Source organism: Pelodiscus sinensis, chromosome 3 (assembly GCF_049634645.1).
Source record: "Pelodiscus sinensis isolate JC-2024 chromosome 3, ASM4963464v1, whole genome shotgun sequence".
In the NCBI taxonomy this organism is placed as follows: Eukaryota; Metazoa; Chordata; order Testudines; family Trionychidae; genus Pelodiscus; species Pelodiscus sinensis.
The window spans coordinates 20,866,638-20,893,860 of record NC_134713.1 but is presented as its reverse complement, the minus strand read 5'-3'; the positions used below and the strand labels follow the sequence as shown (position 1 = coordinate 20,893,860).

The 27,223-nt window shown below is 43.9% G+C and overlaps 2 protein-coding genes across 4 annotated transcripts in view; one reads left to right on the top strand and one right to left on the bottom strand.

Annotated features, from left to right (window-relative positions):
* Positions 1–17,126, bottom strand: part of SMC6 (structural maintenance of chromosomes 6) — a 117,745-nt gene extending 100,619 nt beyond the window's left edge. Inside the window, exons 1-5 of one of the 3 annotated variants that reach the window (XM_075923453.1) lie at positions 16,837–17,126; positions 14,901–15,058; positions 11,801–11,918; positions 2,653–2,758; positions 1,471–1,607 (exon numbers count right to left, since the gene is read on the bottom strand). In XM_075923453.1, coding sequence (XP_075779568.1) covers positions 1,471–1,607; positions 2,653–2,758; positions 11,801–11,918; positions 14,901–15,058; positions 16,837–17,005 — 688 coding nt within the window. In that variant the 5' untranslated portion in view covers positions 17,006–17,126. Of the gene's footprint in view, positions 1–1,470; positions 1,608–2,652; positions 2,759–11,800; positions 11,919–14,900; positions 15,091–16,836 lie in introns of all 3 variants that reach the window. The other 2 variants (XM_075923452.1, XM_075923451.1) reach the window with 2 other exon arrangements.
* Positions 17,009–27,223, top strand: part of GEN1 (GEN1 Holliday junction 5' flap endonuclease) — a 38,119-nt gene continuing 27,904 nt past the window's right edge. Inside the window, exons 1-2 of the mRNA XM_075923454.1 lie at positions 17,009–17,143; positions 25,173–25,379. Coding sequence (XP_075779569.1) covers positions 25,219–25,379 — 161 coding nt within the window. The 5' untranslated portion in view covers positions 17,009–17,143; positions 25,173–25,218. The remainder of the gene's footprint in view (positions 17,144–25,172; positions 25,380–27,223) is intronic.

Sequence of the window (27,223 nt, the reverse complement as noted above, 5' to 3'; positions counted from 1 at the left end):
TCTCCTTCTCACTCAGGGGCCATGTCAGTGAGGGTGGGTTTGTTTGGTTTTTTGCTTCTCACTTGTGTGTGGCCCTTGACTGATTTTTCTGTGGGTCAGTGGCCCCCAACCCAATAAAGGTTCCCCACCTCGATCAAGACTTCTATGTCTCTGTCCTCAGAGTGGAAAGGAACTTTATCTAGGGGTAATGCTCAATAAATGCATTTCATAGAGTGACCAGATTACAAAAATGAAGCGTATACCCCTTCTTCTGCTTCCCTCAGGACCCTCTCTTCCCCCCTCTCACCCCCCATCTATCTTTCTCACTCTTTTATTTAAGTTGACAAAGGACCCAGCTTTTGGGAGGGGTTCAGACCTGAAATTTCGGTGGGCTATGTTGCTGAGAACCTGTGATAAGGATTAAGGATGTAAGAAGTTGGTTAAAAAGGTAACCACATAACTGCTAAAAATCTTAGGAGTTACATGCTCAGGCTCTGCAGCATAAAGCTTATTTAAGCTTTATGCTGCAGAGCCTGCAATGAAGCCTCCCTATGAGTAGAGATGCCAGCTTCTGCTGGCCCCACTCCCAAGGAGGTAGCTTCCCTGCTGCAGCAAAGCCACCTCCCCAGAAGCCAGGCTGGCAGGGGCTGCTGGCCCCGCTCCTGGGGAGGTTTCGCTGTGGGATCTGCAGCTGGGACAGAGCCTTCCAGCTTCTAAAACTGCAAAAGGGGGGTAATATGGGGGGAGAGAGGCTGGGGAGAGGGGTGTTTATGGAGCTGACTGCCCAAGTGGGCAGAATTTAACTGATAATATTAACCAATAAGCACCACCTTATCTCCTAGAGTTTAACCTTAGCTCCTAAAACTCTAACAACCCTAGAAGGGTTGGAACAATGTTTAGTTTAAGTCTTAGTTACTACTAGTCCCTTGTTTTATCTGTGTTTCCTTTGTAATAATTTCTGACTAACATCTTATACTTGTACTGTCTTCAAACAACTTTTTGCAGTTAAAGTATAAAGCAAGTTTATTTAATCAAAACTGATCTACTGATTTGGTTCAAATGAATTGTTTGGGTAACTCCAGTTAAAAATCAAACTGCCCCTTACAAGAGCAACAAACCTCTGATATTTGAACCATCCAGGAGAGGACTACACAATGCAGAACAAATGTTTTTGTGAAAATTCATGACTGGGAATGTGTTGAGGTCTCCCTGCAAGCGGCAACCAAGGATGGAGTGCAGTGCGGCTAGCAAGCAACAGTTATACTGACACTCAGGATGTGACCCACACTGGTTGCTGGCACCACATACAGGGACTATAGAATAGTTGAGTAACCAATAAGAATTCATGAGGTTAATTAACTATTCAATTAACCAATATTTAACATCCCCAGTTCATTGCCTCATGGGAAGTACCCAATCCTTCACAAACAAATGAAAGACAGCATAGATATGAAAGTATTTTATAAAAATGAAAATATAGTATTGCCAAACCTGTTTTGCTTTTGAGTTTATAACTACGACTTCCATCCATGTTAATGTGTTGATTCACAGTAATAGAACTGCCATATACATCTGGTTTAAATGCATCTTTACCTCGGTTTCTTAATGTTATTGAAACATCTGCAGAACTAAAATAAATATTAACTTCAAAAGGAGTTTGAGGCATTCAAGATAAAGAAATATACCTTTCAACAATAGATTTTCAACTCCTGTTTAGGCCACAAGCAACAGACGTGGCAGGGGAAAAATTTCCCCGCTGGTCTTCTGTCCGAGAAAAAAAGAAAATACTGGACATTTTGCATGTCCAGTATCATCATCATCTTTTTTTTTTTTAAACTGGACAGAAGACACAATTACCGGACTGTCCCGGTAAAACCCAGACTCCTGGCAACCCTAGTACAGGATCATTATGGCTCCTACTACATTTAAAATGCAGAGCCACAGTGATCCAGAGCTGGCACAAGCCAGGACTGCTCAGTCCTGGCTCACGTCGGCTCCAGGAGCTACCCCCGCCACAAATCTGCAGAGCAGCCCTTACCAAATAATTGTGTAGTTGATACAAATTCTATCAACTACTTGATTAACCAAATAACCACTCTAACATCCTTATATCAGAGGCAGCAATGCGGGGGAAGGCAGCTCCGCGGAAGCTGGCATGTGCGGAGAGCCAACTCCTCACATGCACCAGCTCCCGCCTCCAACCTTGCTAACTTGCTACAGAGGTAGCAAAGGGAGAGGGTGCATGTAGTCATTAAGATTAACTGATAATACCAGGCTTATCAATTTATCATTCAAATGACTACATGCTAACATCCCTAGTATCATTGTAAAACATAACACATTACTTAAAGCCTTTTCAAATGTTAATAGAAAATCTAAATATATGTAAAAGCATAGGCTGCAGACTGGCAATGATGTAGGAATTATAGTGATTACATTTCAAATTAATTTGAAAAACATAGTAATTTCAGATATCACGCTGAAGTCTAACCTGCTAATTTTTGTTATTTTAAAACCACATATTTCTATACTTTTAAAAATGTTTTTCATCCTGATGTTCTATAAAAGGCCAAATAAAGCAAAAAGGAAAACTAAGAACTTTAACTTAGTGGACCAAACTAACTTTAACATCAAACTAACTTCTGAAACTCATGTATACACAGTTTCACTTACGTCTGTCCATCTTTCACAAATACTTTCAAAGAAGATCCTCTGTTAGTTGTGGTAGCTTTTCCCCCCAGGCCAACAATAAGAGCAGTTAATACAGCACTCTTCCCACCTGAAAAAGCAAATAAACAGTTGTTATAAAACAGTTCTGTCTTCTATCTACACAGTTCAATTACAGAGTATATACTTTTAGCCAAACTTGCACATCTCAGTAAGACTAATAAAACTGAAAATAAACTTCAAGAATATTTATTGTAAAAGACATGATATGCATACACACCACTCATTCCAAGTGGGCAAAATATTGACTGCTTTTCCTGTTTTTATTCCATTAAAAGCTTTCAGAGCTCTGTATTGACAGATGGCAGAACAAGGAGCAATGGTCTCAAGTTACAGTGGGGGAGGTCTAGATTGGATATTAGGAAAAACTATTTCACTAGAAGGGTGGTGAACTAATGGGTTACCTAGGGAGGTGATGGAATCTCCGTCCGTAGAGGTTTTTAAGTCTCATCTTAACAAAACCCTGGCTCGGATGATTTAGTTGGGATTGGCCCTGCTTTGGGCTGGGGGCTGGACACAATGACCTCATGACGTCTCTTCCAGCCCTATGATTCTATGAATTTATTCACATTGAGTTGAAAAGAATCTCTCTAATTTTGTCTCCCAACGTTAATAAGTAACGTAAAGTTCAAGTAGTCAATCTCCAGAATTGGGAAAGTACTGGAGGTGTTCCTGTATTTTTTTTTCAAAATCATAGTAAAAGATTTTACAGAACAACAACAAATTTTCAAAGATCATCATTTTAAGTACACGACACCCTCCGTACTCTGGGAATGGCAGCAGAATGACATGCTCTGCCCAGGATTTCCCCCTGCTATTCCCATAGCGGCAAGGGGCAGTGCCTGGGAGCAGCAGGGAATGTAGTGTACCAGGTAAGTGCCGTACCAGCATTCCCCCTCACTCTCCTGCTGGCCCAGCAAAATCTTTAATCTGGCAAAACCTGTTTACCAGCATTGCTGGATTGAAGAGGTTCAAGTTATATGAGATTTTTCTGCAATCCAAACATTGCAGTGCTACTCTAGTACAGCGCACACAGAGAGCAAAAGTGATTTGAAATGCGTGCAGAGGTGAATAGTTTTTATGTTTGTCCAAGTGAAATGCACAAGACAATTTTAAATGTTTAATTTAACACCAGTCATTTAAATTATACCTTACTCAAGAACTGATTAGAAAAAAATAATGAATTTTAACCCAATGAAGATAAAAAATATGCTAAATATTAAGAAAATAATTCTTAAAGAGTTTAGTTCATACTTTTTACTTCTAACCACAATGCAATTTTTAGAGAACAATAATTAAGACAATGCACGCACCAGATAAAGTTCTGTTTTTCTAAATTTCAGATTTATTCTGAAAATAGTGAGCTGACCAATTGTGTAGCATTTTTTGTATTATAACAATTCTTTTGTCCACTTGAAGAAGGTAAACATAAAATATGTCATGTTCTATACATGTAAGAACACTTATTTTAGGGCATACTTGACATACTTTTGAAATGAGTTCCATAGACTCAAAGAATAGTAGGACTGGAAAGAAAGGTCCTTGAGAGGTCATCTAACTCAGTCCCCTGCACTCATAGTAGTACTAAGGATTATCTCTAGAACAGTGATGGGCAACCTGTGGTTCATTAGGATAGTGTTCTGGCGGGCTGCAAGACATTTTATTTACAGGCTGTCTTCACTGCAAGTCCAAGATACATTCCAAAAATCTTGGACTTCTAGCAAAACAACTTAAAGCAGGTAATTTTTTCCCCATCGCTGACTTCTATTTGTGCAAACCGTGACTTAAGAGTGGCGAATTGGAGGACTTATAACATCAGTTCCTACAAGAGTCAATGTCTTTAGTGCGGAATGGATGTATACTAGGGTTACTTATAGCAGGGACACCCTGTACATTGATAGTTCACAGGCACTCCCCCACTAGCTGAGAGTTGCCATTCCTGGCCAATGAGAGATGCAGGAAGCAGCATGGGTATGGGCACTCAGCTTGGTCAACCAATCAAAGAAGGCCAGAATCTGTATATAATGCCAGCTGAGACAAACTTGGTGTGGTGTGGGAGACAAAGTGACGAGAGAACTAGAAGATAGGAGAAGACAACAAGCAGCCAAGTAGAAGATTAAGGAGAGCAGAAGATTGGAAAGCAAAGTAGAAAAAAAGAAGAAAAAGCAAGACGTAGCAGCAGTATACACGGGATCTAGTAGACAGATCAGACGGACTTATATAAGTCACAGGGAACTGAAAGATCAAATGTTAAGACGGTCTTTCCTGTTTTATTTAAAGTATGCTTGGGTATGCTTCTAAATAAGGTTAGATACCTACAGCTCTGAGTGATTCATCCTCCATTCTGTGATTATCTGGCCAGCAACTCACAGAAAGTTAGTGTGTTGAGGTAAATGCTTTTTCAATATGTAATACAGGCAGTCCCCGGGTTACATGGATCCAACTTACATCAGATCCCTACTTACAAACGGGGTGAGGCAACCCCGCACTAGCTGCTTCCCCCCAGCAGACCAGGGAGACGCGAAGCTAGCGCCCCCCAGCAGACCAAGGAGAGACAGAGCGGCTTCTCTCAGCAGACACCTCAGCTTGAGAATAAAGGACTGAGGGAAGTGAGGTGTGGGAGAATAAAACTGAGCTCTGGAGAAATGTTTGGCTAGAGTTTCCCCTACAATATGTACCAGTTCCAACTTACATACAAATTCAACTTAAGAACAAACTTACAGCCCCTATTTTGCACGTAACCCGGGGACTGCCTGTATTGTAACATTCTTCCATAACTATGAGTTCTGAAGGTCACATAATTACAAAATCAGTGTTATACTGGAACAGTGAGCTAAAGCTCTATATGTATATGAAAGCTCTCTACTTATCATGTATTGTAACTGCATTAGCCTGTGTCCCTCAATTTATTCTACTGTATAATGCCACTTATGCACTTTTGCATTATGCTGACATACATGCGGTAATTTGTATGGTCTTATGCACATGTATCAAAGGGTCAGTGGGTATCAATATTGTAACAAAACATATAACCAGTATTTACTCTAATGAGCTGCTTTAACCATCTGACCTATACATATAATACTAAAAGATTTACCTAGTGTTGCACGTGTCCTTAACTCAAATACATTTTGTTTTACCTTCATGTAAATTATTGTTCTGCAGTGGGGTTGAGGATGGAGGGTACAATATGAAGGTTGTTCTGCGGAAGAGAGGACTACCCAAACTCTCTCTCACCACAGCAGCTTAGGGCTAGGCGAGAAGTGCCTGTCCAGAGCCACTGAAACTGCAATGGGCACAACTTGGGGAAGGGTGCACATACCCTGGTTGGGGGACAGACACCTAAACAAACTCTCTGAAATATATTAGATAGCTGTCCCTATCTCCACCCCTAGCCTGATCCCCCTCAAAATTTAGAAGGAACTTCAGATTCTTAAACCTTGAGTCAAGTGCCTTAGAAATCTCACATTGTTATCTTCTCTGCATCTTGTCAAATGTGCAGTGAAAATGTTCTTAAAATGAATAATATGTGCTGAGTGATCATTGAGATTACTGTACCATGAATCATACGGCAGAATGTGAGTAAATCAGAGTCCGAGACAAACACAATTCTCTCTCAAGGAGTTCATGCACAAAATTTAGTTAACACATTTTTAGTGAACTTCATCAGCATGGAAGCCTGTCCCCTGGAATGGGGGCCAAAGCATGAAGCTGCATATGAAAGTTTAGCACATCTGGCACAAATATCTTAAAATGCCAGCTACAAAGGTCCCACGTGAACACCTGTTCTCACTTTCTGGTGGTACTGTAAATAAGAAGTGGGAAGCATTATCTCCCAGAAATGTAAACAAACTTGTCTGTCGTTGTGATTGGCTGAACAAGAAGTGGGACTGAGTGGGACTTGTAGGCTCTAAACTCTTGCACTGTTCTGTTTTTAAATCCAGTTATATTTAAAAAAAAAATCTACATTTGTAAGCTGCACTTTCACTATAAAGAAACTGATATTTTATTAGCAGTGCAATAAAACCTGCAATTAATCCTTATTAATATCTTATCATAATTACAGTTAACAGCCCTATTATTGTACTAAGTTGTACACAAATAGAAGACAAATACCAGTAATAATACCAAGAGGGTGGAGCTCAGTCTCATCCCTACATCTAATAAAACTACAAAAGCCCTGCACTTTAGGTACTGCCTGAAAGCAGCAAACAATCCAATTCACATATGACGATGAAAAACTAAATCAAAAGGAATCAATATTACTCACACCTGTATATTGCTCCCACACATCACCACTAATCTCAAAAACTATAAAGCAAACAACCCCATGAATCCTCGAGACAAGGTCTACTCAACTTTGGAAGCCCAGGGAGCCACAATGATATTCCCAGAACATCCTGAGGGCCACAACTTAAGTGTGGTTGCATATACATTCAAGTATACAGGCAAATAGTTTTTTTCACACTCACAGGCATAAATACAAAGATTAAGGGCAAGGTAACAAAACATTCAGGACCCATTTAAGACAGTTCCGCTGATATTAATAAAATGCAATATTTACCCGATTTCCACCCATCTGACAGCACTTTTAATGAGCAATGACAGTCTCAGAATTTTACTACTAAAATGTGTATCAACAGAAGACCATTATATTGACTCGCCGTTGTGGAGCATGTTCCCAGTAGAAGCCATGTTCAAAAGATCCCACCTGTGAGCCGCGTGTTGAGCCCCACGTAAACCCAAACCGCACCACGAGCCGCAAACAAACGGGCCGTGTGTTGAGTAGCCCTGCTCTAAACACTAGATCAGCACCTAAACTCACATAATCACCCTTTATTTTAAAAATAAAGTCCTCCTGATACACAATTATTATGCTAACAGACCATCTCACCATGGTACAGAGTGCAAAGTTAGGACAGACATTTAACCAATGTAGAAGATTTTTCTTAGATAGAATTGGATAACTGAGAGACAAATGACAGTTTAAACCCAGAGGGCAAAGACACTGATATGTTAACGCTGCAACAGAAGATAAGACATTTCCACAAATTATCAAATAAGAGAAGGCTTTCTATGAAAATGTGGTGAAGAAAATTAGCAACAGCCTAACTCTGGGTGAAAGTAGAACAATCAAAGAGATAATCACACTATATAAAATACATTAGAAGCAAGAGGAAGACCAAGGACAGGGTAGGCCCACTGTTCAGTGAGGAGGGAGAAGCAGTAACAGGAAACTTGGAAATGGCAGAGATGCTCAATGACTTCATTTCAGTCTTCACCGAGAAGTCTGGAGGTGTGCCTAACGTAGTGAATACAAGCAGAGAGAGGGTAAGTTTAGAAGATAGGATACACAAAGAACAAGTTAAAAATCACTTAGGACAGTTAGATGTCAGCAAGTCACCAGGTCCTGATGAAATGCATCCCAGGATACTCAAGGAGCTGATAGAGGAGGTATCTGAGCCTTTAGCTATGATTTTTGAAAAATCATGGCAGACAGGGGAGATTCCAGAAGACTGGAAAAGGGCAAATATTGTGCCCATCTATAAAAAGGGGAAGAAGAACAACCCAGGAAACTACAGTTTAACGTCTATCCCAGGGAAGATAATGGAGCAGGTAATTAAGGAAATCATATGCAAACACTTGGAAGGTAATAAAGTGATAGGGAATAGCCAGCATGGGTTTGTGAAGAACAAGTCATGCCAAACTAATCTGATAGCTTTCTTTGATAGGATAACGAGCCTTGTGGATAAGGGGGAAGCGGTGGATGTCATATACCTAGACTTTAGTAAGGCATTTGATACGGTCTCGCATGATATTCTTATTGATAAACTAGGCAAATATAACTTAGATAGGGCCACGATAAGGTGGGTGCATAATTGGCTGGATAACCATAGTCAGAGAGTTGTTAACGGTGCTAAATCCTGCTGGAAAGGGATAACAAGTGGAGTTCCGCAAGGGTCTGTTCTGGTACCGGTACTGTTCAATATCTTCATCAATGATGTAGATATTGGGATAGAGAGTACGCTTATTACGTTTGCAGATGATACCAAACTGGGTGGGGTTGCAACTTCTTTGGAGGATAGGGACATAATTCAAAATGACCTTAGCAAGTTAGAGAAATGGTCAGAGGTAAACAGGATGAAGTTTAATAAAGAGAAATGCAAAGTGCTCCACTTAGGAAGGAACAATCAGTTCCATACATACAAGATGGGAAGCGACTGTCTAGGAAGGAGCATGGAGGAAAGGGATCTAGGGGTCATAGTGGACCACAAGTTGAATATGAGTCAACAGTGTGATGCTGTTGCAAAAAAAGCAAATATGATTCTAGGTTGTATCAACAGGTGTGTTGTAAGCAAAACTCGTGAAGTCATTCTGCCGCTCTACTCTGCACTAGTTAGGCCTCAGCTGGAGTACTGTGTCCAGTTCTGGGCGCCACATTTCAAGAAAGAAGTGGAGAAATTGGAAAGGGTACAGAGAAGAGCGACAAGAATGATTAAAGGTCTAGAGAACATGACCCATGAAGCCAGGCTTCATGAACTGGGCTTGTTTAGTTTGGAAAAAAGAAGATTAAGGGGAGACATGATAGCGGTTTCCAAATATCTAAAAGGGTGTCACGAGGAGAAAGGAGAAAATTTTGTTCCTCTTGGTTTCTGAGGACAGGACAAGGAGTAATGGGCTTAAAGTGCAGCAAGGGAGGTTTAGATTGGACATTAGGAAAAAATTCCTATCTGTCAGGGTGGTCAAATATTGGAATAAATTGCCAAGGGAGGTGGTGGACTCTCCCTCTCTGGAGATATTTAAGAACAGGTTAGATAGACATCTGTCAGGGATGGTGTAGACAGAGCTTGGTCCTGCCTTGAGGGCGGGGGGCTGGACTCGATGACCTCTCGAGGTCCCTTCCAGTCCTATGATTCTATAAAAACTTACAGCAGATCCAGAATGGATAACAAAACTCCAAACAGGCTATGAAGCCAGATCCACGGCAGAATGCACAAGTATCTGACAGATTCAGAAAGATTCTTTCTTGAGCTTTGATAACATTTATTGAGCTGGCAAATGATGCAAAGTAGGGATAGAAGCAAGTAGTTGACTACTCAACTAGCCAATAAGCATAAGCAACTACTCACTTCCCCTGTTTGAGAGGGAGCAAGCAGAGGGGAGGAACAGGCACTGGTGCTGGGGGGAACGAGCTTAAAATCCAGTTCCCCAAAGCACCGTCTCTGCAGTGCCACCTGCCGCCCCTCCTGCCCCTCCACCGGGATAGGGGAGGCTGCTCCAGAAGCAGCCCCTATCTGCCAGTGTCCCAGTGGGGAGCTGCCCCACTCCCTACCACGGACAGGGATTGCTGCAGCCAAGCAGCACCCATTCAAGGAAGCTACTGAGCCAAACAGCTCCTGTTCGTGGCAGCCTGGGCTGGCCACGGGCAGAGGCTAGTCTAGCAGCGGTCCCTGTCCACATCCAGTCCAGGCCACAGCCAAAACACGTACAGGACTGCTTCGCCTCTGCATTTTAAATGTAGCAAGAGCCACCAGGCTCTTATTACATTTAAAATGTAGAACCACAGAAGTTCAAAGTCAGCGCAAGCCAGGACTGCTCAGTCCCAGCTCAAGCCAGCTCCTGGAGCTAATCCCCACTGCAGCAGCCCCCTTATTGACTCATCATGTAGTCAATACAAATTGTATCGACTACAAAATTAGCCAAATAACCGCTCTTTAACATCCTTAATACGAAGTACTAATAAACAAACACGAACAGAAAGCTGCAAATACACTTTATTTACTGCACTTCACCCTGTAAAAATATCATGTTATTTCTTTAAAAACAATAGAAAGATACTATTACATATTAATTTAAAATATTACTATTATATGCTAGTAAAATTTGTCTGAAAGCTAAAAAACATATATACAAAAAAGAACGTTAATCAAAATTAATTTTGAGTTGTTTTGAAATCACCATATAACAAGTAACCATTAATCAATATTACACTGTATGACTAAATTAAAAACACAACATACAGTCACCTCTCTATTTGTCTTAGGGATAAACAGGATAATGAAAAAGCAAATGTATGTATAAATAATTGTTTAATTTTTCTGTAGTTAAAGAGACTTTTCAATTAACTTTGGCTCTAAATATTTAAAAAATACAGTAAACTTCCGATAATCCGGCCCCATTAGGACCCAGGGCATGCTGGATTATCAAATATGCAGGACTATCGGGGGGGGGGGGGGGGGGGGGGGGGCTATGAGGGGACTGAGGTGGGGGGATGCCACCCCAAATCCCTCATGGCCCCCCTTCCAATAGTCCAGCTGTGCCCCAGGCATCCCCGATTCAGCTGCTGCTGGTCAGTTTCAACAGTGGCTGAATCGGAGATGCCTGCGGCAGAACATCTGGGGTGCTGCCAGGCTGGTCCAGTAGCCCCGCCCCTCGGCACTGCGAAACCAACCCGGCAGCACCCCAGCTTCTTTTGGGGACGCCTGGGACAGAGCAGCTGGGGTGCTGCTGGATTGGTCTCATAGCACTGCTCCTCGGCGCTGCGGGACCAACCCGGCAGCACCCCAGCTGCTCTGCCCCAGGCATCCCCAAGTCAGCCGCTCCTGAAACTGATCAGCGGCTGACTCCAGGAAGCCCGGGGCAGAGCTGCTCTGCCCCAAACTTCCCGGAATCAGCCACTGGTCAGTTTCAGCAGTGGCTGAGTCAGGGAGGCCTGGGACAGAGCAACTGGGGTGCTGCCGGGTTGGTCCCGTAGCACCGCTCCTTGGTGCTGCGGGACGAACCCAGCAGCACCCCAGCTGCTCTGTCCCAGGTGTCAGCTACCACACTAACCCGGCAGCACCCCAGCTGCTCTGCCCCGGCTTCCGCGATTAGCTGCTGGTCAGTTTCAACAGCGCCTGAATCGGGGAAGCCGGGCACAGAGCAGCTCCAATTGTCCGGCTGCCTGGAGCACTTCTGGGTTCCCGATGGTGCCAGACCATCAGGAATGCCAGAGCACTGGATGCTGGACCAAGAGAGTTTTACTGTATTTGTTTTAGTTTTTGAATAAGTCGCCAAAAATACTAATTAGAGAAAAGAGCAAATTAATACTTACTTCCATTGTTTCCAACCACAAAGTTTACATTGGATCCAAACCGAAAGGGCCCCAACATTGAATGGCACATAAAGTTCTTCAATTGGATGCTTTCAATTATCCCAACTTCCCCAGAAGTCTACAGAAATATCATAAAAATTACATAAACCATACACTCAAAATTAATGAAAAATATGAGAACCTGGTGATTAAATGACAACGGTAGCAAAAAGCACACATATTATTGCAGTCAAAACAGGAAAACAAACAGATAGAAGGTTGTAGTTGATGATGAATATACGCTACACAACAATACAGGCAGTCCCCGGGTTACGTACAAGATAGGGACTGTAGGTTTGTTCTTAAGTTGAATCTGTATGTAAGTCGGAACTGGCGTCAGCTGCTGCTGGAACTGATCAGTTTCAACCGCGGCTGAATCTGGACGCCAGTTCTGATTTACATACAGATTCAACTTAAGAAACCCAGGCGTCCCCAAGTCAGCTGCTGCTGAAACTGATCAGCAGCTGATTCCAGGAAGCCTGGGGCAGAGCAACTCTGCCTTGGGCTTCCTGTAGTCAGCCGCTGGTCAGTTTCAGCAGCGGTTGACTTGGGGACGCCTGGGGAAGAGCAGCCGGGGCGCTGCTGGGTTGCTCCAGTAGCGCGGCTCCTCGGCGCTACTGGAGCAACCCAGCAGCACCGCCCCAGGCGACCTGATTCAGCCGCTGCTGAAACTGACCAGCAGCGGCTGAATCAGGATGCCTGGGGCAGAGCAGCTGGGGTGCTGCCGGGTTGGTCTGGAGCGGCGAGACCAGGGAGACGGGGGTGGGGACGCCCAAGTCCTCCACGGCTTTGCTCTGTCTCCCTGGTCTGCTGACCTGGGAGACACGGAGCAAAGCCGCAGAGCACGCGGGCAGCGGGAGAGTCCAGGCGCCTTGCACTGTCCCGCTGCTGGCGTGCTCCGATGCTTTGCTCCCCATCTCCCTGGTCTGCTGGTCAGACCAGGGAGACGGGGAGCAAAGCCTTGGAGCACGCCCGCAGCGGGACAGCCCGGGCGTGCTTGAGCTGTCCCCCTGCGGGCGTGCTCCGCGGCTTTGCTCCCCGTCTCCCTGGTCTACAGCAAGACGGGGAGCAAAGCCTTGGAGCACGCCTGCAACGGGACAGCCCAGGCGCGCCTGGGCTGCCCGGCTGCCCGAGCCCCTCTGCGGCTTTGCTCCGCGTCTTCCTGGTCTGCAGACCAGGGAGACGCGGAGCAGCTTTTATCGCCCTGGAGTACACGGGCGGCGGGACCACGAGGTCCCGCAGTCCGTGTCCTCCGGGGCGAGAAAAGCCGCGTTCGTAACTGCGGATCCAACATACGTCGGATCCGCATAAGTCGGGGACTGCCTGTATGGAAATTTTAAATTTGGTTGCATAATACAGTCATAATGTAGTATTAAATGCAAATAATTATCCAAATGCATCATTTATCAAAAACAATTTTAGAGTACATCTACACTGCACACTCCTTTCCATGGCAGGTAGAACATATACATCACAGAAATCCCTCTAGCACAGATATAAAAAGCAGTGTAGATGGTGAGTGACTTTGTAGGTCCTAATCCTCTGAATATGTACTCTACAGGGCTCTCTACTTGCCCAAGTAGTGCCTCCCCATGAATACTGCCATTTTTAACAGTGTAGTGTCCAGCGGTTGGGAGTCTTTCCCCATACCAGGGAAAGTCTCTGACAGCAGGGAGACAGTTGGCGAAAGGCTCTAGCACCTCCTCATTACTGGGGACATGCGTGGCCAAACACAGCAGAGCGAAGGCAGTCTGGTTTTCATTATGGCATGTAGGTACAAAAAGGAAGTTTGCAGTGTAGATATATCCTTAGTTTTTCGCCTTTAAGTTATCCAGTCAAACATCTTACATGAGCATGCTTTGATTATTTAGTTTTCATGTGGCAAAAATATTCTTCATATACTCTAAGGAACTTTTTTTTAGAATAATCTTTCCTCTTTTTCAATAACTTCTGATGTAAAGTTGGGAAGAAGGGGCTGAATTTAGACACAGAAGGGCTAATCCATTGGCAAAATGTTGATACATATTTTGTTTTAGAACTTATGTTCTTCCAAAAGATAGCACTACATTTGAAGAGCATTTCTTCTGGTATTTTAAGAAAAAAATATTGATCTCATTAGGACTCAACTATCTTAAAGAGCAATAAGTATACCATTCCTCCTCCTCATTATATTTTAAATTACTACCTAAACAGAAAAACATATTTCTAAAGCAATTCTATTTTGACCGTTTCACAAATTATTTAGGATATATTTAACAAGCTACCGTGTTCCAACTGCTCCTTCCGAGACACCCATCTGTCTTTCAAATATTCTCCTCACCCGCCGCAACTTGTGCAATATAAAATCACAACTTGCACAACATATTTGGTTTAGTTTTTGGATAATTAACCAAACATTTTATTTCCTTTAACTGGTTACCTATATTTTTTGTTCTCAGTAGTCATTCCCTATAATGCAACTGATTGTGGCTGCCAGTACAACTTATGATTTTAATTTTAAACAATGTTTAGTTAGGATTAGTATGTGTTACACAAAATTATTAGTTGCATTTAAAAAAAATAAGCTTCAGCGGGTAGCCGAGATAGTCTGTACAGGGTAAACTTAAACAACAAATAGTCTGGTAGCACTTTAAAGACTAACAAAACACGTTGATGGTATCATGAGCTTTTGTGGGCACAGCCCACTTCTTTATTTAAAAATAGCAATCTTTACTGTCTTTTCCAAAAGAGAAGTAGGGACTGCAACAGGCTGTGGAACTTATAAAAGGCTCAAAACTGAATGCTGGAAGCAACTGTCTAGCACGTGTGAATGAATACGAAGAACAGATCGTTATGGTGATAGCATCCTAAAAAAATTATTCCAGAAAACAGAATTTTGCTCAAATGTAGCAGAGGACAACAGAAGAAGGAATGACAGAAACATCACTGGTAACTTTATTTCCATATTCATCTTTCTACAGAGACACTCATGCTATATCAGAACCATAGAGTGTGCTATATTTATACCATTTCTCTTCTTTCTCTTTTTTAAAAGTCATTTCTAACATGACATACATCTTACCGACTGAGAACTTGGATTACTGTCAGACTGCAACTGTGAACATTCTTCTTCATCAAGCTCATCATCAGATTCATCTGTATATTCTTGTCTTGGCCTTTTATGGTATCCAGGTTTTGGAAAACTTTCCTCTTTTCTCTTTCCCATAAGTTCTGGAAAAACTTAAGATAAATTCTAAGTTCCAGTTAGAGAACTGAAAAATACCAACAGATTAGAACACAAACAGGTCATGGCAGACTATAAGTAGTTTTAGATTAAAAAAATACATAATTACCACTCTTAGAATAATTTAACATATCCAAAGTTAACACAGCAAGGGAAGTTACTCAGCACATGTACAAGTGAAATCCTAAGTGCATACAAGTGGTTCTCTCAGTAGACCATCAAGACACTTGCTAAGTGAGTGGTCCTCCATCTCAGTTGGCCCCATGACAACCACAAGATAAGTCTCCTGAGATAAGGTAGTTTTGCTAACTGTGCTTACATACCTAGAATTTGTGAGAGGTGCCAACTGAAGCAGAGCAGTACTTTGATTGCATGCAGAGGGAGCACATTGCTTTCAATGTTGTGTACAATCAGCACACACCTCATTTCATATGCCCTTGCTTTACATGCATTCCACTTTAGTAATACCAGTAGGAAAAAAAACTACGGATGAAAATCGGCAAAGTCTGACAACCCTATGTAGGGGCAACAGCAAACAAAATGTGTTGCGGGACACATGTTGCCCACAACTGGTATAATACAATCCAATGGAATGGAAGCCACACTAATTTAAGCTGGAAATAAAGTATAAATTACTGGGAGAGTAATTAATTAAATGTTAGAACAATTTCCCAAGTACTAACCATTTTAAGTACATTTTGAAAACTGCCTTCTTTCACTGTCAATCCAGAAGCAAAAATTTTCTCCTCACTGTTCCCCAGCCAGACCCAATCTGTAGCTCCCTTCATCCCAGGAGAGCCATAACACTGTTGACTCTTTCACAGGCATTGACAAAATATTCTCTATGGCAGACCGTTCTGAAGTCAGGATTGGGGTTTTTTTCCCCTAAAGCTGTGCTCTAATTGCAATGGGAGCCAGTACTCGGCAGTCATGTGTTCCTGGCCTTGGAAGCTAGGAGTCTGTCTAAATCAGTGGCTCCCAACCTGTGGTCCAGCATTCTGGGACTGTACTTGGAGGAGACGGGGGTGGTCCAAGAAAAGTTTAAAATAGAAATTAAAATAAATGCATGGAGCCTCTTCCAGCCAGTATGTCCTTCAACCTGCACTGCTTTTCGCGAAGCGGTAAGTACGGGGTTGAAGGACTTATGCGCTGGCAGCCAGCAAGTCCCTCAGCTCACACTGCTTCCTGAGAGGGCTGAGGGACTTGCAGGCACAGCTACATTGCTGGGGGTGGGTTTCCATAAAATGCTAATAGATTGAAAAGGGGTCCATATGCTTCAAAAAGTTGGAGCCACTGGTCTACATCCATCTACCCCACGCCTGGTGGGCTCTTTGGGGCCTGTCTTGCTCCACGGCTGGAGTCCCTAGCGGTGAGAATGATTAACCAGTGATGCTTAGTGGTTACGGAGCTTACCCGAAGGTACGGGGCTGCTGCGGCCCCGTGGGGCCAGTCAAACATAACGTGTAACCAGTTAACTAAGAAACGGGATTTTACATCTCTAGGCTGGGCAGCACTGAGCGCCATGGAGCCCTTGGCTCCCAGGATCTAGCTGGCTGCGGAAAAAGTACAAGGCACCAAGTTTTGATCCAGCCCCAGCCCCTAGCAAGGCCACGCTGGTGCTTCCCTGGGGTCCCCACGAACATCACCCTAACGCGCTGCGCGGCAGCGGCGTGACCCCTCCCCCATTCTAGGGACACGGTGACCGCCTGGCACTCGCTGCTGCAAAGCCCCGCGCCCAGCGCGAGGGGCAGAGGCTCCCCGGCCGCCCCCTTACCTCGCGGGCAGGAGGGAGGAGAGGCGCAGCAGGAACCGTTATGACCCGTTGAGCTTTTAAACCCGCTCCGAGCCCCAGCGTTCGATTCCGCGCTGCTCAGCCCCGGCGGTTGAACGGCAAGCCACTCGTAGGTGGCGGCAGCAAAGAGAAAGCGTTCCTGCGCGCGCATGCGCGGCCCGCCATCTTGCGGCGACGGAGCCGCTTCCGGGAGCAAAGGTGGGAGGGAGGCTCCCGCGCCAAATACGAATTCAAGGCTGGAGTGATAGAGTTTGTGGAGCGGGACGTGGTGCTGCCGTGGCCTGTACAGGTGGGATCCCAGCTCTGGTCTGTTCCTTCTGGGACCTGGGTTCAGATCCCAGCCCCCTGGGTTGGACCCTCGTCTCATCTCCCTTCCACACACCCCGCTTTGGTCCGCTTATCCCCAAACCGCGCCTGCGCTGTTCGCTCTTCTCATCCCCGAGTCCGGTTTTCTCAGTACCCCTTCTATCGCCCCCCCCCCCCCCCCTCCCGGCTTTTCCTGCTCCCCCATCTCTTGTCCCTCGGAGGGGGACTCCCTGCCCCAGACTCAAGTTCACATTTCCGCCCCTTCCCCGCCCGGGTTGTTCCTTTCTCTCTCCGCTTCCCTCCCCCACACCCAGGTCCGGATCCCACATTTACTTCCACCCAAGGTCGTATCCTGGTGACTTTAAACTATCCGACCCTCTGTGGTATCGTGTGTAACCAGTTAAGCAATTACATGGATTTTTCATCCCTAATCTGCAGCCACAGTCCCCATCCCCTTTTCCCAGTTGTGTGTCGTCCCCTCCCCCCATCCTGGCTCCTATAGGGTGGACAGAAGAAAGGGGGGAATGACCCCCAAATGTTTGGAACTTTCTATGCCAGTGGTCAGCAGGTTGCAGTCCCTCAAGAACATCCTGCTGAGGTTCTGGCTGCATTTTCCCCATACCTCATATACCTGCGCTGGGGTAGTGGAATAAATGGGGCCATGACCACCAAATTTTGCTATGGATCCTGACCAGGATCCTCTCCTCCCTCCTGCCCTGCAGCACTTCCTGCCCCTAAGGCTGGCACCTGGAGCCAAGGCAGCTGTAGGGAGCCACAGCTTGACTATGGTAAAAGCTGCATAGTGGTTCTTTCTCCCACTAAGGATGTTAAGGAGTAGTTGACTATCAGATAAGCAAATGGTTATTGGATAGTCAGTCAACTAATTGATTAATCGATTCCCTGCCTCCCTTGCTGCCTCTTTCTGATAGAGGCAGCAAAGAGGGTGGGGGGGAAGAAGGGGTACTTCAAAGTGGCAGCGCCATACAGCTGAGCCGGAGATCAGCTGTGCAGCACTGCTGCTTTGAAACCCTGAGGCGGCATTTCAAAGGGGCAGCCACTACACAGCTGATCCGTGGCTCACCTGTGTGGTCTGCCTCTTTAAAACACCGAAGTGCCATAGAGCCTGGGGTCAGCTGTAGACTCTCCAGCTAACCCCGGGTTCCAAGCGGCATTTCTCCACAACCCAGCTGATCCCAGGTTCCACTGAAATGCCTCTGTCCGGTGCCGCACACCTTTGAAATGCTGAGGCAGTATTTTAAAGGGCAGCGCTGCACAGCTTAGCTGGGGATCAGCTGTACAGCCACTGCCCTTTTCAAATGCCATGTTGGCGTTTCAAAGGGGCAGCTCTGTGGAGCTGGGGTCAGCTGGGGACTCCCCATCTGATCCCAGGCTATGCGCAGCATTTCAGCAGAACCCAGAATCAGCTGGGAACTCCCCAGCTGACCCTGGGTTCTGCATGGCATTTCCCCAGATACCCCAGTTTCAAAGGAGCAATGCCATGGAGCCCGGGGTCAGCTCCGCGTGGCATTCAGCGCAACATGGACCCTGACTCCATGGCTTTGAAATGCACAAGAATCACCACTGGGGATGCAGCTGGAAGTCAGTGGGACTTCCCGCTGGCCCCGGGATGCACACGGAATTCTGCATTCCTCCTTTGAAATGTACAAGAGCCCCAGCGGGAATTAGAGTGAGAGTTGTAGTTCATGGTAGGTGATTGCAAAACTCTCTTGTATCTGGAGATCTTGATATGAAGGGCTGGGAAACTGTAGGGCAGGACTGAGGCACATTCACCAAAGTTTATTGGATATATTTGTGTAGAGTCAGATGATATCTGAAGCAAACCATTAACTCTCATCAACTGTAAGTGCGTTCACTTATTATTTTAAGCACTTTATTTGTTCTAATTGAGTTAATTCTAATAATGTAAAATATTCATTGTTTGTAGACTTACTGTCTCTAATCTTAAAAGCTGGTTCACAAGTAAAACTGCTAGGTCTGATGTCAGTACCTTTATTGCAACTTCTGCCAAAGCCAATTGAACTCTCTAAGTTTTGTTGGTTTTTGTTTGTTTTATTTTGTTTTTGTTGTTGTTATCAGATTAACAGTGTTTTAGGATGATTTACAAATGTGGAGAAAAATAAGGTTCAGTTAGGAAGGTTTTTACCTTCCATAAGATACAGAAGGTGGAATGGAAGAATTGGGATAACGTTGGGCTAGAAACAAAATTTATTCAGATGGGTCTTTGCAAAGAGCCCCATACAGTTTTCTGCCAGCTGGATCAGCACCTAAGTCATTTGAGTGACAGAAAAAAAAACCTCCAAAAATTATTATGGCACATCTACCTACTTCAGCAACAAATATACTTTGTTTAAGCCATGGAAAGGAAAAATCACTTTCCAAGTTAGAAATTAATATTTTACTATGGCATTAAGAAGCGCTGACTTTTTTTTTTCATTTTGTAAATTGTCTTAGCCACAATTTTGTAGTCAGCTACTTTTTCATGTGTATGCAATTAGAAATATTTTGACACATTTATGCTCCCTTTTAATACTGGTGTGCTATGTCATCATGGTACTAATAAATCAATTGGCACAAAGGTTATAGGAAATATAAGAAACATAGACTGATTTATAGGCACCAAATGGTAACATCAAAAGGCCTTTTTGGTAAGCGTTGTCTTGTTCACTTCCCAGAAAAGCTGAAAGTCCCAGTTACGAGGTAAGAAGGTTCATTTTCTCCCTACAGAATGTTCTATTCAAGGATTTCTTTTAAAGGTAGCAGTTGAAAATAGTAATATTATGGTGGCAAAAAATAAGAATATTTTTGTGTAGTATTAAAACATCTTTATTCTGAGTAAGTATGTACTGTTGAAGCTACTACTTAGCAAATGGTTGCCTCTAAGACCATATCTACACAGCAACTAGACACTCACAACTGCCCCATGCCAGCCATTCAGTCTCGGGCTGCAGGATTCTTTCATTGCTGTGTAGACTTCTGGGCTTGAGCTGGAGTCTGGGTGCCAGGACCTTGCAAGTTGGGAGGGTCCCAGAGCTTGGGTCTACAGCCTTGAAGTCTACAATAAACCTGCCCTGCAGTTCCAGTTGCTGGCTCAGCTGTGTTCACCAGGGATGTGTGAGTGTAAAGAACTAACCATTTTACCAGTAAAACAGATGCTTATCAGTTAAGTGTTGGTTAGACTCAGAGAAGCCTTGGCTCAGGGAACCAAGACACAGCGAAGCCTTGGCCTGCCTGGGAGCAGAGATGTTGCTGTAGGCTCTGCAGTATAAACCTGCGGTTTATACTGCAGAGCTGGCAGTGTGGGTAACTATGTAACCACTGAGATTTTCAGTGGTACATGGCTTCCCTATGATTTTTAACATCCCTAAGTGCTTTCTCAAGTGGCAAAATATATCAGCTTCCCTTTTCTATCCTTGTTTTTGTTGTTCACAACATCAGGTTTTTTTAAAGTATAAGAAGGGACGAGGAACCTTTTTTGAGTTGGGGGCTATTGACCCACAGAAAAATAAGTCGGGGGCTGCATGTAAGTGAAAAGCAAAAAAAAACCCAAATCCTTATTGACGTGGCCCCGAATAAGGAGAGAGACACTTCCCACATTCCCCTTGCACACCAGAGCCTTCGGGGACCCAGACTAGTAGATTGTGTGTGCTCCAGTGCCCAAGTCTCGGGGGCCAGATCCAGACAAGCTGTGGGCTGCATGTGGTCCCTGGGCCTAACGTTCCCCTTCCTGGTATAAGAGGTAGCACAACATTTTTTTTCCAGATTTGCACTCAGATGGGCCACTTCTTTCTGTGCCCATTTTGGTATACAAAACTTCAGAAGAGTGCCAATTTATTTAACTTATGTCTCCTGAAATTCTGAAGTCCTTGTTAAAATTGTTGCTGAGGGGGATAGTTTTCTTGCCAGATGTAGTACTACAATTTAGCAGGCAAGTACTTTTTCTCTTGTTAAATTTGCCTGTTTGATAAATTATATTGGCTCCCACTGCAAAGCAACTGGGTACCTTCCTATTTATGAAAAGAAACAGCAGCTCTTTGAGTTCAAAAGTGGGTAGAAAAAACCTTTGCTTAAGAGCAAACAAGGTAGCATTTTTAAGCTTGAGTACTTAAAAGTAGGAGTCTAATTAAGTAACATGATGGGAGATGCAGGGGACAAAGTGGGTTTAATCATCCAGAACACTCAGTGATTTCACCAAAAACCTGCTTCAGTTCAAAGGAAAATGAGAACTCTACACTTCTGAAAATCAAGCCACTGATTAGAGTGAATTCATACAGATCTAGGTACTGCAAATTCCAGAGCTATGGACCATCTACTGGAAGAATGTGACCCTTTTAATTAGAACAATTTAGAATAGATGCAATGAAAGCAAAAAAATGACTGAACAGTTCACTGAATCCTGAATATGGGCTTTTATATTCATGTGTCAGTGTTGCATTAGCACGGTTTCTGATATGCTTTTTCTGTGAATGTCATGTGTTCAAGAGACCACTAGATGGCAGCATTCTTCATTTGTATCCAAACTTCTGCACAATTGTCTTCCTAGTTAATTGGATTTTGAGGTAGAGCTGTGGTTCTCCGACTTTGGCCCATGGTCCACCTGGCTTCATGCAAAACTTTCAGTGGACTATCAGTTGCTAATGGAAATTCACTGTTAATAACATAATTATGCCTGAGCCATTTTGCTAGTGTGGCAGCTAGGGAGAACAGTTTAATTTAATCAGTAAGAAAGAATGAATTAATTTAAATTATTAAACAGATTAAGTGCTTAAACAAACATGAGGAAGTTAATCAAACTTTATTTTAAATAAAGTAAAATATTAATTTATGCTCAATGGAAAAGGTTCCCATGTTTTCTTTCTTTATGGCAGGTGTGGGCAGCTCTTTTTGGATCAGAGGCCACTGACCCACAGAAAAATCAGTTTGGGATCGCACAAGTGAGAATTTTTTTTAAAAAACCCTCTCCTCTCACTGATGTGGCCCTCAACTGAGACACTTCACTCCTCTGGTGCTCCAGCCCCACCAGGGGAGAGTGAGAGACAGGGAGAACGGAGGCTCTGGGCTCCCTGAAGGCCAGATTTACTCTTCTGGGGTTCCAGGGTTAGTGGATTTTGTGGAACCCCCTAGGTTCTGGGGTTGGGACAAAAATGAGGGGTTCCGTGTGCAGAACTGGGCTGCCAGCAAGAGGAATGGGGGTGCAGGATGTGGGCAGGAGGTGGGGTGCAGGAGGGAGTGAGGTCCGGTTGGGAGGTAGGGTGAAGGAGCAGGCTGTGAGTAGGATGTATGGACAAGGGGTTGGGTGCAGAAGCAAGGGTGGGTGCAGGAGCAGGCTGGGAGTAGGGTGTCTGTCCATGGGGGAGCGTGCAGGAGCAGGCTGGGAGTGTGAGGTCTTGGCAGAGGAGGGTGCATGAGGGGCCTGAGAGTGCAGGGCTCTGGGCATGAGGAGGTAGGGAGGCACTTGTCTTTGCCTCCCATGCTGTTCCCAGGCGAAGCCTCCTGCTGCTCCCATTGGCTAGATGCTAGCCAATGGGAGCAGTGGGAAAGCCTCCAGGCAGTACACCTGCATGCTGCTGTTGCCTCAGCCGGGGAGGGGGGGAAAGGGAGCACTTCCTCCCTATGAGCCAGATCACGCAGCAAGGCTCGGGGTTTTCTCTCCCCACCCCCACCACTCCTGCCCCAGTGGGAAGCCAGCGATGTCGCTTCAACCATATGGGGGAGGGAGAGGGAAGCTGAAGCACCAGTGTGGATTCCCAGCTGTGGGGGTGAAGGGGAGGTCTGAGCTTGAGCTGTGGACCACCTGGAAGGACCGCAGTTTGAGAATTACTGACCGACAGGGACACATTTTGCTCTCATAAGTAGTGCAAAATTCTAAGCATAAGCAATTTTTTTATTGTAACAGTATAACCTGATTGCTGTGTCATTTCGACAAGAGATGTTTTTTATTTTGGAAGTAAAATAAACATTGATAAACAATTATCAAAAGTAATTTTAAAATATCATTTCTATTTAAGTCTTTTTCATATTGAAATGGAGAAATAAGCATAAGGAAAATGTATTCCTTCTTCTCCCAGAAGGAATAGATTTGCCTTGAGGTGTAGAAATAGACATGAGAAAAAGGCTGATATTTTAAGAATGGCAAAGGGTGAAAGAGAGAACAACACTGGAAAGGAATCTCAGTCAGGGCTGAAGATAGGAAATAAGAGGAGAAAGAGGGAAGAAAAGGAAATCTGATAACCTTTCCCCTAAGGATGGTACATTTACATTAATCAGCTAATCAAATAGTCAATGTAATTTCTTTGCATCGACTATTTGATTAATCAATAAGGGCGCCTCTTCCCCCCCTTCCACCGCAGCTCTTGTACATTTCAAAAGCAGGGAGTGTGGGGCCAGCGGGGGTCTCAGAGTGTGTCTACACTTCAGGATTTTGTCAACAAAAGCGGACTTTCGTCGACAAAACTATACCTGCGTCTACACTACTGCCGTGTTCTGTCGACAGAATGCGGCAGTTTTGTCGACAGTGGTAAACCTCATTCTATGAGGAATAATGCCTTTTTTCAACAGAGTTATGTTGGAAAGAAGGTGCTATTGCATCCGCACTGTGCTTTTTCAAAAGAGAGCATCTAGACTGTCTGTTGAAAAAGTGGCTTGCTTTGTTGACAGAACTGGCTGTAATCTAGATGCTCTTTTTCAACAGGCTTTGTCGACAGTATCTGCCTCTATCGACAAAAGCCTGTAGTCTAGACGCACCCTCAAACAGTCTCCTGTGGCTCTTGTACATTTCAAAAGCAGGTTGTGTGGGGCCAACAGGAGACTGTTTTGAGTCCCCAGCTTGCCACAGGCTTCCCGCAGCACTTCTGCTTTTGAAATGTAGCAAGAGCAGAGCTCTTAAATTTCAAAGGCGGAAGCCCCGCCAGTTCCCCACTGTGCCCCTGCCCCTTCTCCCCATGGAGACAGTGCTGGGGGGAACTGGCTTTTAAGCCAGCTTCCTCCAGCACTGGATCCTGCTCCCCGCCCCTACTGCCTTTCTATGATAGAGGCAGCAAGGGGAGGGGGAAAGTGACTAGTCAAGTCACTAGAAGGGATGTGAAGAACTAGTTGACTATCCAATAAGCAAATGCTTATCGGATAGTCGACAGGATAGTCGACTAGTTGCTTCTCCCCCCCACCCCTTTCTGCCTCTATCAGATACAAGCAGCAAGGTATGGGGGGAGAAAAAGGGGCTACTTCAAAGTGGCAGCACCGCAAAGAGCCCGGGGTCAGCGAGGGAGTCCCCAGCTGACTCCGGGCTTTGGCGCTTTCAACTTTGAAGTACAGCAGAAGCCCTAGGGCTGCTGCTGTACTTCAAAGATAAAGATGTCCTATCGACTAATCAAATAGTCGATGCAAAAATGCATCGACCATTTGATTACTCAGTTACCCAATACTTACCATCCTTAGTCACTAGCTGACTATCCGATTTGTTTATTGGATAGTCGCTTACATCCCTACCTTACCCCATTCCTTCCTGTTGATAAAAGGAAGAATTTAAAGTCATAAGCGGAGACCGAGGGAATGTATCCCACTCAATATATTCAGCTGGTATAAATGACCATTGCTATATTATGTCCTAGTGTCTTTCTGATTATAGACAAAAAACACTACTTTCTGTAAGAGTCATTCATAAATGGAAATAGGAGCTTCAGGAAGTAAAAAATGAGCATGAACTGCAGTTTCCCCCTCACTTATGGAATAGACAGACACAATATCATGCATCTGCGTTCTTGTAGCTGAACCATTCTGTTTAGGCAGCACTGTAGCCTGTTTATAATAAAAGTCCTACAAGGAGCTCATCCATTAAACAAGGGGTCTATAAACTGAAGTCTTTAAATATTTAGATGGCTTGATTATGTCATTCACTTATTCATTAACATTTATTTTTAGAAATACTTAGAGCACTTATCCTCTTCCCCCCATTGTCACATTCTATATTTTGAGCTGTAAAACTTTGTGTTGTTTAGTCTTTACAGCTGATGCCCTCATGTTGGCAAGAAGGAATTCAGAACAATGGGAGTGACTAATCTATGGCAGATCCTGGAGCCTGTGAAAGAATACGTTCATCTGAGCACTCTCAGGGGAAAAACCCTTGCTGTTGATCTAAGCGTATGGGTGTGTGAAGCACAGTCTGTTAAAAAGATGATTGGACTAGTCAGGAAGCCTCATCTTAGGTACTTTTTTTTTTGTAACCAATAGGTGTTTGAATCTGTAAGATTATAGTTTGCTCATTTGGTGCTTTGTTCCCAGGGTTTATGCCAAGGTATTTGTGGTAGACCATATTATCGTATAGTTTTAACTGTTTATTTGAGGTATGCTGATCATTTTGCATGAGCTATAATAAATGCCTTGAGAAGTATTTACATATTTGGTTGACATTATTCTGGTGCTTTTTCAAAGAACAAACTAATCAAATATCAGAGGGGTAACTGTTTTAGTTTGTATGTAGAAAAACGAGGAGTCCTGTGGCTCCTTCAAGGCTAACAGATTTGGGTGGGTTTTTGCCTACGAAAGCTTGCACCCAAATCAATCTGTTAATTAATCAAAGTGACTAACTCCCAAGTACTGACTTGTGCAACCAGGACTGAAAAAAAGGACATGTGGAGCTATAGACTACTAGAATTTTACTTTTAAAAGTAACCCGTGGGATGTGAAAAGTTACCCAGCTAACTTTTGCATCGCTGTAAACTGGTAATGCTTAATGATTCCAGACCTGCAGGGCTTACTGCAGGCAGGGGCTGCTCTGTCCATGGTAGCTCCCCCCCTCCCCCGCGGCTACAGGCTGGCTCCCTGGCAGCAGCTTCACTAGGGCAGAGAAGTCTCCTCCATAGGAGCAGGACCAGCAGTTCTTGCTGGCTCCACTCCTAAGGAGGTGGCTTCGCTGCAACAGAGTAGCCTCCTTCCCAGGAGCGGAGCCAGTAGGACTCCCTGGGAGGATTCGCTGTGGGTTCTGCAGAAAGCTTCGTTAAGCTTTCTACTGTAGAGATCACAGCATGTGTAACCACTAAGATTTTCACCGGTTACACGGTTACATTTTTAACTGACTTTTTACATCTCTGGTGACTTTTAAATCTCTCTGATTTTGTGTGCATAACTCAAGAGCTTTATGGATGATTTTCTGAAATGGTAAGAATCCATAGCTCCAATTGACTTTACTTGGAATTCTGGATACACATTTTCTGATAGCACCTGAAACATCTCATACAAAGGACCCAATATAGCTGACCACTTTCAAAAATATAGCCTTAGCTGATCAGCAGTTAATGCTAGCATTGTTGAGTCAAATCTTAATTACTAATCATGTTAGTAACAGAAAGCTATTACTCTGTGTCAGTGGGGTGGAAATATCAGTCAGTTTTCTAAAGGATATGCCTACATGCCACATATCACCTTAACTGGCACCCTTCTAAGAACTTTCAGCAGAGTAATTAAAGGCTGCCTGAGTCTGAAAAATAAATTATTTCACCAGTGTTGACAAGCTTTCATGGGAATAGGACTGAAATACATTTTTAAACCATTTTAGGGATACTTTGCACCAATATTTGTTCTATACTTAAATGGAGGGCTTCTATCTCTAGAAATGCCAGTTCCTCACCCTGTTTGGGCAATATATTAAATACTTTAAAGGGGTAATTTTTTCAGATTAATCTAACACACTTGAATATTGATTCCACTGCTTTTGAGTGTCTAATCAATAGATTATAGTAAAAATGTATGCTTGTTGTGCCTGCTCAGTACAACTGTCATATGCAAAATAATAGTTCTAAAAGATGTAAAATTCTTCTTGTCCACGAGAAAAAAATGTCAGTAAGTTTAAAACACAGTATTTCTTATGTATGAGTTTTGTACCACCCTGATCATCTTAGCATTTAAGATATTCTCAATATTTTAACATTTAATTTAACAGAATGTCCATTTCCCTCCATCTAATACCCTTTTATCAGCATTATTGAGGTCATGTAAGGTCAGATCTTGTGCATGAGCTGGTAAATTTCAAGCCAGTTTTTGGAAGACTGAA